The 13,673-nt window shown below is 54.3% G+C and overlaps 1 protein-coding gene across 5 annotated transcripts; it reads left to right on the forward strand.

Annotated features, from left to right (window-relative positions):
• The first annotated feature begins 2 nt into the window (after window positions 1-2).
• On the forward strand, window positions 3-12,136 carry LOC120360702 (lipocalin-1-like). 5 transcript variants are annotated; one of them, XR_012516497.1, is made up of 8 exons: window positions 4,411-6,157; window positions 6,267-6,521; window positions 6,977-7,107; window positions 9,024-9,094; window positions 9,637-9,747; window positions 10,598-10,699; window positions 10,900-11,589; window positions 11,976-12,136. XR_012516497.1 is itself a non-coding variant. In XM_039461440.2 (8 exons), exons 2-7 carry the CDS (start codon window positions 6,432-6,434, stop codon window positions 10,923-10,925), a joined length of 531 nt encoding a protein of 176 aa, XP_039317374.1. In that variant the 5' UTR covers window positions 4,411-6,157; window positions 6,267-6,431; the 3' UTR covers window position 10,926; window positions 11,976-12,136. The 5 variants fall into 5 exon arrangements, 4 of the variants coding, with proteins under 4 accessions (XP_074250661.1, XP_039317374.1, XP_074250662.1 ...); XM_039461440.2 differs by having other exon boundaries at window positions 10,900-10,926; XM_074394561.1 differs by having other exon boundaries at window positions 10,900-10,926; window positions 11,981-12,136.
• Window positions 12,137-13,673: the final 1,537 nt, after the last annotated feature.

Here is a 13,673-nt window from a genome sequence, read left to right on the forward strand (position 1 = left end):
GGAAGAAAACACGTGTGTGAGTGGACCCACACAGTTCAAACCCATGTTGTTCGAGGGTCGACTGTAATTACATGTAATTACACAGTTTGTGCTGTGCTTAAGCAATGGGAAGGAGAAACAGTATAAGCGAGAATACTTAGCCAAGAACCTACATTTCAGTCCTCTAGTAACCTGCCACGCAACCTGGATTTTTCTGAATAATTGCTTTGTATTTTGTCTTAAATAGTATAGTATTTAAAAACCCTAGGAATTCCCATCTATTAAAGTGGACTGCATTCTGTAGCCACTAAAATGGATGGTAAGCCAAAGCGAAAACACATGAAGACCTTTATGATGATCCACTAATTAAATAGTAGAAATATTTTTCTTATTTTCTTTTCTCTAGCTTATTTTATTTATGAGAATATATCATGTAACACACAAAATGAGTTAATTGTTTGTTATTGGTATGTCTCTAGTCAGCATTGGGTTATTGGTGATTAAGTTTTCGGGGAGTCGAAAGTTATATGCAGATTTTTGACTGTGCGAGGTGTCGGCATCCCTAATCCCATGTTGTTCAAGGGTCAACTGTAGTTTGAAATGACTCCTGTCCTCAAGAAACCAAAGGAAAACCTTTAAGGCATTGATAACTTTGAGTCTAAACTGCTTTGTAATCCTTTTTTCACAATGTACTGAAAAGTGTGGCTAGTTATGTTTGGTCCACATTCTAGAGAAATCCGTAGGTTTTAATTTTTGTTCTTGGTCCTCTCTTCATGTGTAATGGTTACTTTTAACAACTATTCACTGCTGTGATCCTGCTCTGTCCCAGTCTAGCAGCTTAAGTGTATAGAAAAACTGAACTAGGAGTTGAGTTTTGAAGAAATAAAGGTGTAAGAGAGAAAAAATATATATATTTATTTGAAGTGATAAAAAAAAATCACAAAGCTCACACATGAAAAAAGCTGATAGGTGCCATAAACATCATCAACTGGAAGAAAAAAAAACCTAAGAAGACCTGATTGGTTACTTCCCGGCATACCTCTATAAAGCTGATTTTTTCTATATCTCTTGGCTGCTACCCCTTGATTATTGATTCCTATGAAAATTATCTCCTATAAATAGAATAGAAAGGTAATTCAGCCTTCCCTCCAACGTGGGGTTCAGATTCGCTTATCATCATCGGTTGGGGGCTGCAGGACACACGTGGTCCCTGTCGCGGATGTGCATGTGATGATGCTTCCACAGGCATCTGTGCGGTAAGCAGCAGCTCTGATCAATTCTCCTTTGTGAGGTGACCGCCAAAGTAGCGCAGAGCTGGCCGGGGCATTCGTGTGTGACCGAGTACTTTTCACACAGAGAGGACTTCAGTGCTGAAGGAAGTCAGTGAGAACCGATTCCAGGTTATAGGCATGCACGTCAGGGGATGACAGACATTGGTTAGGACTGATCCCAGGTTACAAGCATTCACATCGGGGGCTGAGGGACATTGGTGAGGACTGATCCCAGCTCACAGGCGTTCACGTCAGGGGCTGACAGTCACTGGTGAGGACAGAATCCTAGCTTACAGGCGTGTAGATTGGGAGCTCAGAACAGCTGACCATGACTCATTTCTGGTTTACCCCGGGATGAAACCCACCTCTCCTTCCTGACCGGCTGACTTCCATTCATGTCCTGCTGTGACATGTAGTCCAGCATCCTTGGGTCATGACACCAGGTGCACTGGCACAGGGAACGGTGGGGCATATTCCTGGGAATGAAGAGGACCCCGGGAGGCAGGAGCTTCTAAGCTAGAGTGACCGTCAGCTTCAGCAGGCCCCGCTGCACCTGAACCAGCCCGGGGCCTCCCAACACCACGGAAAGAGACCGCTGTGGCAAAGTTTACAAAATCCTGCCCGGGGAGCTCCCCGCTTGCGCATGGCAAGGACCAGGCAGGAGCCTCTCAGGGTCTGCGGGAGGCAGCGGCACCGCGGAGGCCCGGGGCACGCTGTCTCCAGCCTCGCTAGCTGGGCCATTGCTCTGCAGCGCCTGCACCCACGGATGCTTCCTGTCACACCTCATGCTACCCACGTTACCGCCAGAGCGAGGAATGCGCTCAGCCTCGGCCCTGAGATGGTCGTCTCCTTACTCAGCCCCTCTTCCCGTCCCTGCGGCGTCCAGGTGGCCTCTTCCCCGGACTGCCTTCTCCCCTCCTCTGCCCGCCCTTCCCTGCCGCCGTCCATCCTCCTCTCTGTCACCGGCAGGCGTTCCTCGTGCGCTCTGCGTGCTGACACCGTGCAGCTGGATGCAGCGCACGTCTCCCCCTCCGTCTGGCTCGCCTCCTGCCTCTGTGAAAGACGTGACTCTTCGCAGCCTTCGGACGTACCTTCTGGTCGCCGCAGAGGGATTGTCCCGTTTCTTCCACCGGTTTTTAAAGTTTTGCTTTTCATATTAAGCCTTTTAATCTGCCTGGAATCAACTGTGCGCCGTGTGAGGTAGGGAGCTCAATGGGTATGTCCTTTTTGTATGGATAAAAGCTTCATTGATTCAATATTTCCCCTCAAATGTGTTGGCTCTGCCCCTAATTTTCCGATTCCATTTCCGGTCTGCGTCTGGGCTCCCTCCTGTCCTGGTGATCTATCCGTGCAGCCTCGTGACAACACCACAGGCTTAATGACAGTGGCAAAGGGCGCCCAGCCCGGCCGGCCGTGTGCCCCGCTCAGCGTCCCTCAGTCCCGTGAGCTTCTCTTTGGCCTCCGTCCGCAGCGTCTGTCACCTCGCCTTTCCTGACGGTGTTGAACGGCTGCTTTTCTCATTGTTTTATTCAGCAGGCTTGCCAGAGGTCTACCCACCGCACTGCATTTTCCTCTACGAGCCAGTTTTGCGTTTCTGGGTGATCTCACTTTTTCTGTGTTCTCTGGGCCACGGATTTCTCTCCTTTATTATTTCTGTCTTCTGATTTCTTTAGGCTATGTGTTGTTTTTACTTAAATGCCCAGCTTACTTTTTCATCGTATAATAGATGCATCTAAGGCTGTAGACTTGAACTTTTCTCTTTATGTAACACTCCGCTCGTTGCTGATTCTAGTTTTATTGCCTTGTAGCTGAAAAGGGCAGGCTCTGCTGTGCTGGTTCTGTGAAATTCCCCGTATTGCCTGGTGTGTGGCCCAATTTTTAAATGATTCCATGTGTCCTTAATAAGAATTAACAATTAGGAATTGTTCATTGTAACAATCATAGCAATGTAACTGTCCAGCTGTTGGGGCAGGGTCTTTGTATACTTTACAATTTTGGTTCCAAATCTTCTACGTTAGTATGAACTTTAAAAACTCGGGCTTTTTGTGTCGATGGAGAAGTGCTGGCGTTTCCTGTCCCGACTGTGGATTTCGCCCCTTTGTTCTTCAGTCTGTTTTGGTTTCTTGCATTTTTATTCAGTGTGCCTTCAAAGTCATGAATATTCATCTTCTTGTGATTGTGCTTTCAATTGTTTTCATGTTAATGAAACTTTTCATCCTCACTGATGAAAAATAAATCATGCTTTTGTCTAACAGCCTTCTTCATTTGTTTTGAAAATTTATTATCCCTGCCTGCCCCTTTCTGCTTCCCTCTTACCATAGCTCACTATTTTCCTGTGCTTAATGTGCGTCTTTTCATTCCTATGAACCCATGCATATGGGCACAAGTGTGTTTTGTGTGAATTTAACACTCTTTAAATATCCACTAAAATAGAACCTTCATCCCTGCATCAAAGTCTGCACCATTCGTGTTTGTACAGCCAGCAGGTAGTTTGCTTTGCTGACATCACTTATCCCCCCTGCCACGGTCTGCTACAGACTTGCTAAAATTCTCCCTTTCAAAGCTCCTTTAATGGAGGCCAGTGAGTGGGAAACACTCTCAGCTGTTTTTCAGTGTCTGAGATATCTTTATTTTGCCTTCAGCATTTTATGAAAGTTGCACTGGGAGTAACATTCAAAGGTAAATGTCTTCCCTGGGTTTGTTAAAGACGTCACTCCATTGCCTTCCAGGAGGCAGTGTTGCTGCTGAGAAGTCTGCCGTCAGCTCACATCTGTATTTTGGGTATGCTGTGTGGCTCTTCTTCCTGGCCATTTTGACTTTTTTCTCCTTTTCTGGATGATCTGCATTTCACTTTAATATGCTAGGAGTGGATTTCTCAATTTTGATCATTCCTTGGTTTGTAAGTGAGATCTGAGATCTCATGTCTTTTCAATTCTGGAGAATCCTGATCCATTATGTTGCTTTGTTGCCATTTTTAAAATGCTTTTCTTTGAGAACTCCTATTCCATTTATATTGAAACTTCTTTTTTTTTTTTTTCTTTCTTTTTTTCTTTCTTTTTTTTTTTTTGAGATGGAGTTTCGCTCTTGTTACCCAGGCTGGAGTGCAATGGCGCGATCTCGGCTCACCGCAACCTCCGCCTCCTGGGTTCAGGCAATTCTCCTGCCTCAGCCTCCTGAGTAGCTGGGATTACAGGCACGTGCCACCATGCCCAGCTACTTTTTTTTTTTTTTTTGTATTTTTAGTAGAGATGGGGTTTCACCATGTTGACCAGGATGGTCTTGATCTCTTGACCTTGTGATCCACCTGCCTCAGCCTCCCTAAGTGCTGGGATTACAGGCTTTAGCCACCGCACCCGGCTATATTGAAGCTTCTTGATCTATTCTCCATGTGTCCTAACTTTGTGCATGTGTGTGTGTGTGCATATGTGTGTACATGTGTGTATGTGTGCGTGCCTGTGTGTATATGTATGCATATGTATGTGAGTGTGGGTGCGTGTGTATGTGCATGAGTGCATGCATATGTGCATGAATGTGTGCATGTGTGTATGTGCATGTGTGCATGTGTGTGTGCACACGTGTGTGTGTGTGTGAGAGAGAGAGTTGTGTTTTCAGAGCTGCTGCACTCTGGTTGGTTTCCTCCACTCATTTTGTTACTAGCTGCAGGCTGGAGACTGAATCTACCTGTAACACCCCAATTCTCTTCCAGATTGCTCTGTCTTCAGTGACTTTGTTAGTAGTATCTTCCACAACACTAAGTCTCTTCCACTACGTCAAGTCTGGAATTGATCCTGTCTGTTGAGTTTTTTATTCACTTTATTATTCATCTTCAAGATTTGTAATGATTTCTATTTCATCTCTCGTGTTTCTTTTATTCTGGCCAGTTCTAATTTCATACTTTATATATTTTTAAATCGCTAGATATTTCAATCATACTCCTGCAGTTTTAAGGTAAGTGTCAGACTTTCCTTAGCTGGTATGAGTTCCTGCACCAACTGCTCATTTTAAGCCTGCCTTTCTCAGAGTGGTGTTGCCTTGGGTGATCTGGAACCTTGCCCTGCTAGCTCATTTCAAGGTGAGGACGTCAGGCCTCTGCATGTCTGCCTTTCTCCGCCATCTTGTTGAGCAGTGTTTCGTAGCCTCTGCCCCATTCCTGGGTCCCAGGCTTCTTCTCTGCGGTGATGTGGAGAGTGTCACAGATAAAGTCACCCTTTCTGAGGACGGCTCATCTCAGCTTCTGCTCTTGCAGCTGTGTCGCTGTCCTCTTGCCTTCCTGTGCCACGGAGTCCACTCAGTTATAAGAAGTTACAGCCCTGGATGTGTCAGGAAGGGTTTCCAGCCTCCTGCCTGGACTCAGGAAAGCCATACCCATCACTCCCAGGAGCTGGAGCCTGGCCTTCTCTGCCTTCCTTGGGACTTGGAGCCAACAGGCCCACCTCAGCCCCATCACCAGCCTGCGCTTCTCCTCCATTCCTGGTTTTATGTGAGTGTGTGCACATGCACGTGTGTGTGTGCATGTGTGTATGTATGCACATGCATGTACACACTCACCTGTCTTGGTCTTCTGTCTGTCTGACCTATTGCTGCTCTGTGTGTGGAGCAGAGAAGGTCCTATTGCACACCTTGCTGAGGAGTGTGGACACCCTCCTTAAATGCACATGATACCATGTTCACACAGGAGGGTCCCTCTTTTTCCAGGATGAATCTGAGGCCAAGTAACCTGCCCAGAGATGCAGGAAGTTCAGCTGAGCATCAAGCCCACGGCCCCCGGACTCCAACCCAAAACTCCAACCCAAAACCCCTTCAGTGGTGTGCACAGCAGCGTGTGTGGGATGGCTGGAGGGCACCTGTTACTGCCACACATCCCCAGGAGGCCTGCACACCCTTCACTCCCTTCAGTTTCCTCCCAGGTGAAATCTGTAGACTCGCTCCTCTGCACATGGCCCTGTCCGGATGATCCTGTGGGATTAACAAACTGTTCCAGCCTCCAACAATGGCACGTTATCTGCTCCATTGCAGAACTGGCTGTGTTTACATCCAGGAAGGGATTGGTCAGTCACCTGTGCCAGGTACCCAGGGGACCCTGAGCCCAGCGGTATAAAGGGCAGCCACGGGAGAAGCAGCACAGCCTCTCCCAGCCCCAGCAAGCCACCTGTCAGGCTGCCGTGAACTCAGACCCCGGAGATGAAGGTCCTGCTCCTGGCTGTCAGCCTCAGCCTCATTGCTGCCCTGCAGGCCCACCACCTCCTGGCCTCGGACGAGGAGATTCAGGATGTGAGGCTCGGATGAGAAGGGTGGGCTGGAGTGGGTGTGGGGTGAGGCTGAGACTGCTGGATGGAGACCCCATCCCTCCCCCTTTCAAGGAGACCCTCATTGTCGGGTTGGGCGTTAAAGCCCTGTCCCAAGGGAATGGTGAGAAGGGGCAGCAGGAGTCTAGGCTGGGGGGCAGGGGGCACAGAGGGGCAAGGCTGGGAGGGTGGGGGTCTGGCTGACTTCACTTCTCCCCTGGCGGTGAGGGCTCCTGTGGTCCTGGCTGAATTGCAGGGACTGGAACCACCTTCAGGTGGGCCTGGCAAGGTGCTGTGTGTTTTCTGGGTGGGTCAGATTGGGGGTAGAGTATGAGGGGGTAGAGTACCATGTGGGGTAGAGTATGAGGGCTACAGGCCAGGGAAGCGCGGAGAGGCTCTGGAGCGGTCGGCCTGAGGCTGATATAGAGGAACCTTCTCCAGGTGTCAGGGACATGGTATCTAAAGGCCATTATGGTGGACTGGGAGCTTCCTGAGATGAATCTGGAATCGGTGACACCCATGACCCTCACGACCCTGGAAGGGGGCAACCTGGAAGCCAAGGTCACCATGCTGTGAGTGTCGCCAGCTGGCCGGGCAGCCTGCAACCTGGTCTATGACCTTCGTTTCCCCACCTGGGAGCACTCTGGTGCTGGGGAGGTGGGCAGACCTGCTGGGAGGACCCTCTCAGCCCCTCCTGTAATGCTTGAGGGCAAACTGTGCCACTGAGATTCCTCGGCTGGAGGGGGCCTGGGGGGCAGAGGACCCAGATCAGACCCCGTGGGCTACCAGGGGCAGTGCTGGGTACTGCCCACTTCATTCGCCCACTGGGGAATGTCTGGTGCTATGCAGGACCCTTCGGGAAAAGGTATTTACCTTAGACCAGAGTCAGGCCTGCAGGCAGGGCCTATGGACTGTGGACTCGTAGCCCTGGCAGTAAATTTCTGCTTTGGAGAAGCGCAGGGATGAGGCTTGCAGAATGACCAAGAGGGGACGTAGGACTTCATGGAGAAGACCCCTTTGAAGTCCCTGTGTAGTGCTCACCTGTGCCACTTCCACCCACGTGGCTCACATCTGTAACTTCCCTCCTGTGTGGCCCCCACCTGTGCCACTTCCCACCTGTGTGATTTCACCCACGTGGCTCCCACCTGCACATCTTCCTACCTGTGTGATTTCACCCACGTGGCTCCCACCTGCACAGCTTCCCACCTGTGTGATTTCACCTGCATGGCTCCCACCTGCACATTTTCCCACCTGTGTGATTTCACCCACGTGGCTCCCACTTGTTCAGCTTCCCACTTGTGTGATTTCACCTGCATGGCTCCCACCTGCACCATTTCCCACCTGTGTGATTTCACCCACATGTCTCCCACCTGTGCAGCTTCCCACCTGTGTGATTTCACCCACGTGTCTCCCACCTGTGCAGCTTCCCACCTGTGTGATTTCACCCACATGGCTCCCACCTGTGCAGCTTCCCACCTGTGTGATTTCAACATGTGTGGCTCCCACCTGTGCCACTTCCCACCTGTGTGATTTCACCCACATGGCTCCCACCTATGCCACTTCCCACCTGTGTGACTCCCACCTGCGCCACTTCCCACCTCTGTGATTTCACTCACATAGCTCCCACCTGTGCATCTTCTCACCTGTGTGATTTCACCCACGTGTCTCCCACCCGTGCAGCTTCCCACCTGTGTGATTTCAGTATGTGTGATTCCTACTTGTGCCACTTCCCACCAGTGTGATTTCACCTGCGTGGCTCCCACCTGTGCAGCTTCCCACCTATGTGGCTCTCACCTGTGCCACTTCCCACCTGTGTGATTTCACCCACGTGTCTCCCACCTGTGCAGCTTCCCACCTGTGTGATTTCACCTGCATGGCTCCCACCTGCACATCTTCCCACCTGTGTGATTTCACCTGCGTGGCTCCCACCTGCACATCTTCCCACCTGTGTGATTTCACCCCCGCGTAGCTTCCCCCTGAGTGGCATACAGTGCCTGTGCTCCGGTCCTGGGGACCAGTTCTTAGGAAGTCACTGACCCTGGCAATGACCCTGATGTTTGTCTGTTTGTTTTCCCGAAAGCCCTTAACTCAACCTTTCCCTCTCTGGGCCAGACGATGGTGGACGTGGGGCTTGACCCTGAATATCTCCAAAAGGAAGCAAGCAGCTGGTAGGATGAGGGCTCAGCGCCATGCCACAGACACTGCCTGCAAACCAAGCAGCCAAGTCCCTCTGGCAGCAAACATGGCGGGGGGGCTAGGAGGGCAGCCACCGGGAGTGGTGCAGAGCTCCTGGCCACCTTGGGACACGCAGGAACTCCAGTGTGGCCTGGAGGGGCTACTGGCGCCTGGTCTGAGATGCAGAGAAGCACCCTCCTCCATGGGCGTGTGGCAGGCCCAGGGCCACCTTTGCAGGGCATTGTGGTGTGGCTGCTCCCAGGCCGAGGGAGGCACAGGCCAGGAATGCTTTGTCAGGGAGCTTGTTTTCCAGGATAAGTGGCCAGTGCCATGAGTTGAAGGTCATTCTGGAGAAAACTGACGAGCCAGGAAAATACACAGTTGGTGAGTCCTGGAGCCCAGGCCGGAACCTGAGCTCAGACACATGCTAAAAGTGGTGGTGGGAGGCAGCCAGTGCCTTTTGGGGTGGCCTTTTGGCCTGCTGCCTTCTGATCCCATTAAAAGCCCACTCTCCCCTCCTGCCGATCAATTTGTGTTAGAGACGTGAACCCTTGACCCCAAACACTAGGTGTGGCGGGACGGACCCTCTGGACTTTCCCTATAGCTCTTGCTGAGGCCCAGGTGGGGCCAGGAGCACAGTCATATTTGGCTGTGGGGGCTGTACCCCAACTCCCACCTCCGCAGACCTCACACCTGGAACCTCCCATGCCTCATTGGTCTGGGATGTGGCCGCCTCTCGGGTGCATTGGTTTCCTGGGAAGTGGGGGGTCCCATGGCCTGGGACTCAGGCCTGTTGGGAGACCTCTGGGAAGTTGGGAGGGTGCAGAAGCTGCGGGTCTTGCTGGGCCCAGCACTGCACGCTGTCCCAGGATCGTCTCTGAAGGCTCCAGTGGCTAATTCAGAACTGTGCTGCTGTCCTTCTGCAGACGGGGGCAAGCATGTGATGTACATCATCAGGTCGCACGTGAAGGACCACTACATCCTCTACTGTGAGGACGAGCTGCACAGGAAGTCGATCAGAGTGGTGGAGCTTGTGGGTGGGTCCCGAACCCCCACCCCGCGGCCCGAGCCTCTCTCCTGCCCTCCCTCCTCCCTCGGTCTCCTGCACCCTCTTTCCATGGGAGAAGCCACTGGGACCCAGGAACCTACTGCAGTTTCCTTAGGATGGGTTTTCCTGATAAAAGCCCCAGTTCCCAGCCCTGGAGTTCAGGATTCAGGATGCCCCAGCCTAGGTCTGCGGCAGAGGCAGGAAGGAGCCGCGGCTGTTGGCACAGGAGCTTAGAGGTCACACGTGTCACCAGGTGGACCGGGCCCTCCCCCGGGGCAGCTCCCTGCAGCGTCATCCTTGGGCGCGTTCCTGCGGGGTGTCCAGCAGGGGAGAGGAGTGGGGATGTGAGCAGGAGTCTGCGTGGAAAGGACCTTCCAGCTCCTGGGGTTGAATTCTGGCGCCTGCGGACAGTGGCGTGTCAGTGCCGTCCCTGCCTGAGGACGAAGCCCGAGGAGGCTCCTGAGTTCTCCCTGGAGCCAGGGGTGTGCGAATCACAGAGGAGTGGGACAGGCAGTGCCCTGCTGCCCCAGAGGGGAGAGGCGCTTCCCTCAAGGTGGGCCCGTCCTGCCATCCATCCATCCTCACTCTGGGAGATGCTCTGGCACAGACGGAGAGCCCTTCCCACTTCTCCCAGTTCTGCTGCCGTGGGAGTCTCCACGGTGAGCTGTCCACGGTGCCCTGGTCCCACTTTGCCAGCCAGAGGGCCTCTGGGTTCAAGTCCCCCCGTGGTGGGTGAGGTCCCCCTCCCCAGCCCAGCTGAGGCCTCCAGGCTGGGACAAGCATGCCGGCTACTGCCCAGTGCTGCCGGGAGCACCCACATCTCATCCTGGCACCCACAGGGAGAGACCCCGAGAACAACGCGGAAGCCTTGGAGGACTTTGAGAAGGCCGCAGGAGCCCGTGGGCTCAGCACAGAGAGCATCTTCATCCCCAGGCAGAGCGGTAGGAAGGATGGCCCTGTGGAGTCCCCATGTCCCTGCGTGGGGACATCAGCAGAGTCGCATTGCTCGGGCGCATAGTTGCGCTGCGTGTAATTCTGGCTTTGTCCTTCCTGGGGTGGTGGAGCTGGTGGCCGATGAGAGCCCCAGTCCTGACTACATTTCTGGGGTCTCCTGACTCACCTGTGCTTCCTTTTCCTGCAGAAACCTGCTCTCCAGGGAGCGATTAGGGTGAGTGAACAGCTTTAGAGGACGCTTGAGAAAATCCAGCCCTGGGGCTCAGTGGGGCTTCAAGAGGCCGAGGGGTCTCTCCCACCCACCCCACTCCTACCTGGGTGGGAGACGCCCCGCGTGGGCCAGGCAGGTGCGAACTCTGCTCCTGAGCTGCCTGCACTCGGGCACCCGCCTCTGCTCTTGCCCTGGGCATGACTCCTGGGCAGCTGGGAAGCCCGCAGTGCCAATCCCGCCTTTGCTGGATGCTGGCGGGGACAGTGTCTACCCTGCAGCCCCGTGCATGGGAGTAGACGGGAGATTCAGGTTCCTCCTCAGCACCCCTCACCCTCAGCCGTCCTTGTGACCCCGCTCACCCCATGAATTGCTCAAAGATTCATCAAAGTGGCAGGCGTGCCTGTGCTCGCGGCGTCAGATGGGCCCCTAGTTGGCTGCACGAGAGAACCAGAGGTTCAGAGACTCACCTGAGGTCACCTGCCCAGGTGTAGGCAGAACCAGAATCCCGACCGCATCGCTGTCCTTCCCACATCCTCCCGCTGGTCTGCAGCCACCCGACGCCTCTTCACTCAGCAGGGAGCTCTGTGGGCAGCCTGCGGGGGGGTCCCTGCACCATCTGCTCCAATCTGGAGGCTGGAGCCCCCACCTGCAGCCCCCGAAAGCTCAGTATGTGCCCCCCCACACCATAGCCACCGAGGGCCGGGCATGTAACCCCCACCATAGCCCCCAAGAGCCCACATGTGTCCCCCACACCATAGCCCCTGAGAGCCCTGCGTGTGCCCCCACACCCTAGCCCCTGAGAACATGCATGTGCCCCCCAAACAATAGCCCCTGAGAGCCCGCATGTGCCTCTGCCCGGCAGTCCCCTAGAGCCCACATGTGCACCCCACACCATAGCCCCTGAGAGCCTGGCATGTCCCCCCACACTGTAGCCCCTGAGAGCTCACATGCACCCCCACACTGCAGCACCCAAGAGCCTGCATTCGCCCCCACGAAGCATCCCCTTCCCACCCTCCCTGTCCTGGTCTCACTCACCCTCCCCCCCTTTCTAGGGCAGAGGGCACCTTGGCTCCTCAGCAGCCCAAGGACGGCACTACCCAGCACCTGCGTCGTTCACAGGGACATGGAGAAAGTCCCCTCCCCCTGCAGAACCCGGGAAGCTGCACCCCTTCCTACCAGCTCCCGCCTTCCTCCTGCTCTGTGTCCCCCCCCCCAGTTCTTCATAAAGAGCTTCAGCAGTTCCTGGTGACTCCGCCTATCTGTGGGGTCCTCTGGGGTGGGGGCTGGCTGGGTGCTCCCTTGGGTGCAGGGAGAGGGTGGGAAGTGGGAGGAAGGACAGGGGACCAGCCTCGGCCCAGTTCTCCGTGGTGGGTGCCACAGGCCAACGGTGTGAGGGGCCTGGTGGGCGGGTGGGTGCGGGGGGCTGGGCCTGAGGGTCCCGGGGTGCTTCCTGCAGGTCAGCCGCCCACGGAGCTCAGGCTCTGGTGGAGGGCAGGGTGGGACAGGGCTCTGCTCCTCGGTCCCGCACAAGTAAGACCCACAGGCCTAAGACCCAGCAGTAAGACCCGCAGGACCAGGCAGGGCCACCTGGGCCCTCAGCACGGACCCTGAGTCTGGATGTGGGGGGAGGGGACAGCAGCTCCAGGCTGGATCTTACCAGCCCTGTCCTCAGGCGAACCTCACCAGCTCTGTCCCCCAGGGCCTGGCCCGACGCTGTCCCTCTCTGTGCATGGGCAGCTTTGGGACAGCACGTTCCCAGCTTGGGGGCAGCCACCACAGGTGCCACCTCATGCAGGTGCCTTTCCTGAGCCTGGCAGTTTGTAGGATTTAAAGTTTCCTTAGACGGCACAGCGCCACAGTCATGCTGGGAGGGAGGAGAGGCAGACTCTTAGTGACTCGCTGCTCCGCAGGAGAGGGCGGCGGCCCAGAAGGGCCACACGGGTTGGCTTGTGCCCGGGACAGGACAGTAGCCGTTGGAGCTCAGGGGCAGCCTATGTAGAGGGAGCGGAGGGGGTAGTGGGTGAGGACGCGGCTGCCCGTGGCCAGCTAACAGGAGTCATTTCTCTGATCCAGGGCATAGGGGCCGTCCCTGATTGTCTGGTACCTGGCCTTAGGGCTGGTGGGGAGTGGCCCCCAAGAGGGCCTATCTGACTAGGGCAGAGCTGCTGTGTGGACCAATCAGCTGCTCAGGAAGAGGGGGGTGCCCTTAGCCAGGCCTGAACACTGCTTCAAGGCTGCATTTTCAAAAAAGTCGATTCTGGCTGGGCATGGTGGTTCGTACCCATGTTCCCAGCACTTTGGGAGGCCGAGGTGAGAGAATCACTTGAAGCTGGGAGTTGGAGACCAGCCTGGGCAACAGAGCGAGCCCCCATCTCTACCCCCCTGCCAAAAATTAGCTGGGCTTAATGGCACACACCTGTCGTCCCAGCTACTTGGGAGACTGAGGTGGGAGTGAAGAGGGAGACCCAGGCATCTCAGATCAACTTCCCCTTTTCATTCCTAAGGCTAGAAACCGAAGCCCTTTTCATATGTAATTCCTAAGACTGTAAACCGAAGCCCTTTTCATATGTTAAGCTATGAACCTAAGATTCTTCCACGTGTAACATCTAAAGTATAAGCCTATATAAAGAAGGAAACTTTTGTTAGGCGAGCTTGGATATTAGGCAAATATGCCACCTTGCTCCTGGCCGAACAGACTCCTTCCTCCAATATTCAGTGTCTGAGAGTCTGTTTCCTGCGGCCAGTCTTGC

Source organism: Saimiri boliviensis, chromosome 2 (genome assembly GCF_048565385.1).
Source record: "Saimiri boliviensis isolate mSaiBol1 chromosome 2, mSaiBol1.pri, whole genome shotgun sequence".
NCBI lineage: Eukaryota > Metazoa > Chordata > Mammalia > Primates > Cebidae > Saimiri > Saimiri boliviensis.

What these genes read in the sequence shown, in the direction of transcription:
- LOC120360702 (XM_074394560.1), top strand. Translation starts at nt 6,432, where the DNA reads ATGAAGGTCCTGCTCCTGGCTGTCAGCCTCAGCCTCATTGCTGCCCTG. An exon ending in CGGACGAGGAGATTCAGGAT is followed by an intron (nt 6,522 to 6,976) that starts GTGAGGCTCGGA and finishes AACCTTCTCCAG; the next exon opens with GTGTCAGGGACATGGTATCT. An exon ending in GAAGCCAAGGTCACCATGCT is followed by an intron (nt 7,108 to 9,023) that starts GTGAGTGTCGCC and finishes CTTGTTTTCCAG; the next exon opens with GATAAGTGGCCAGTGCCATG.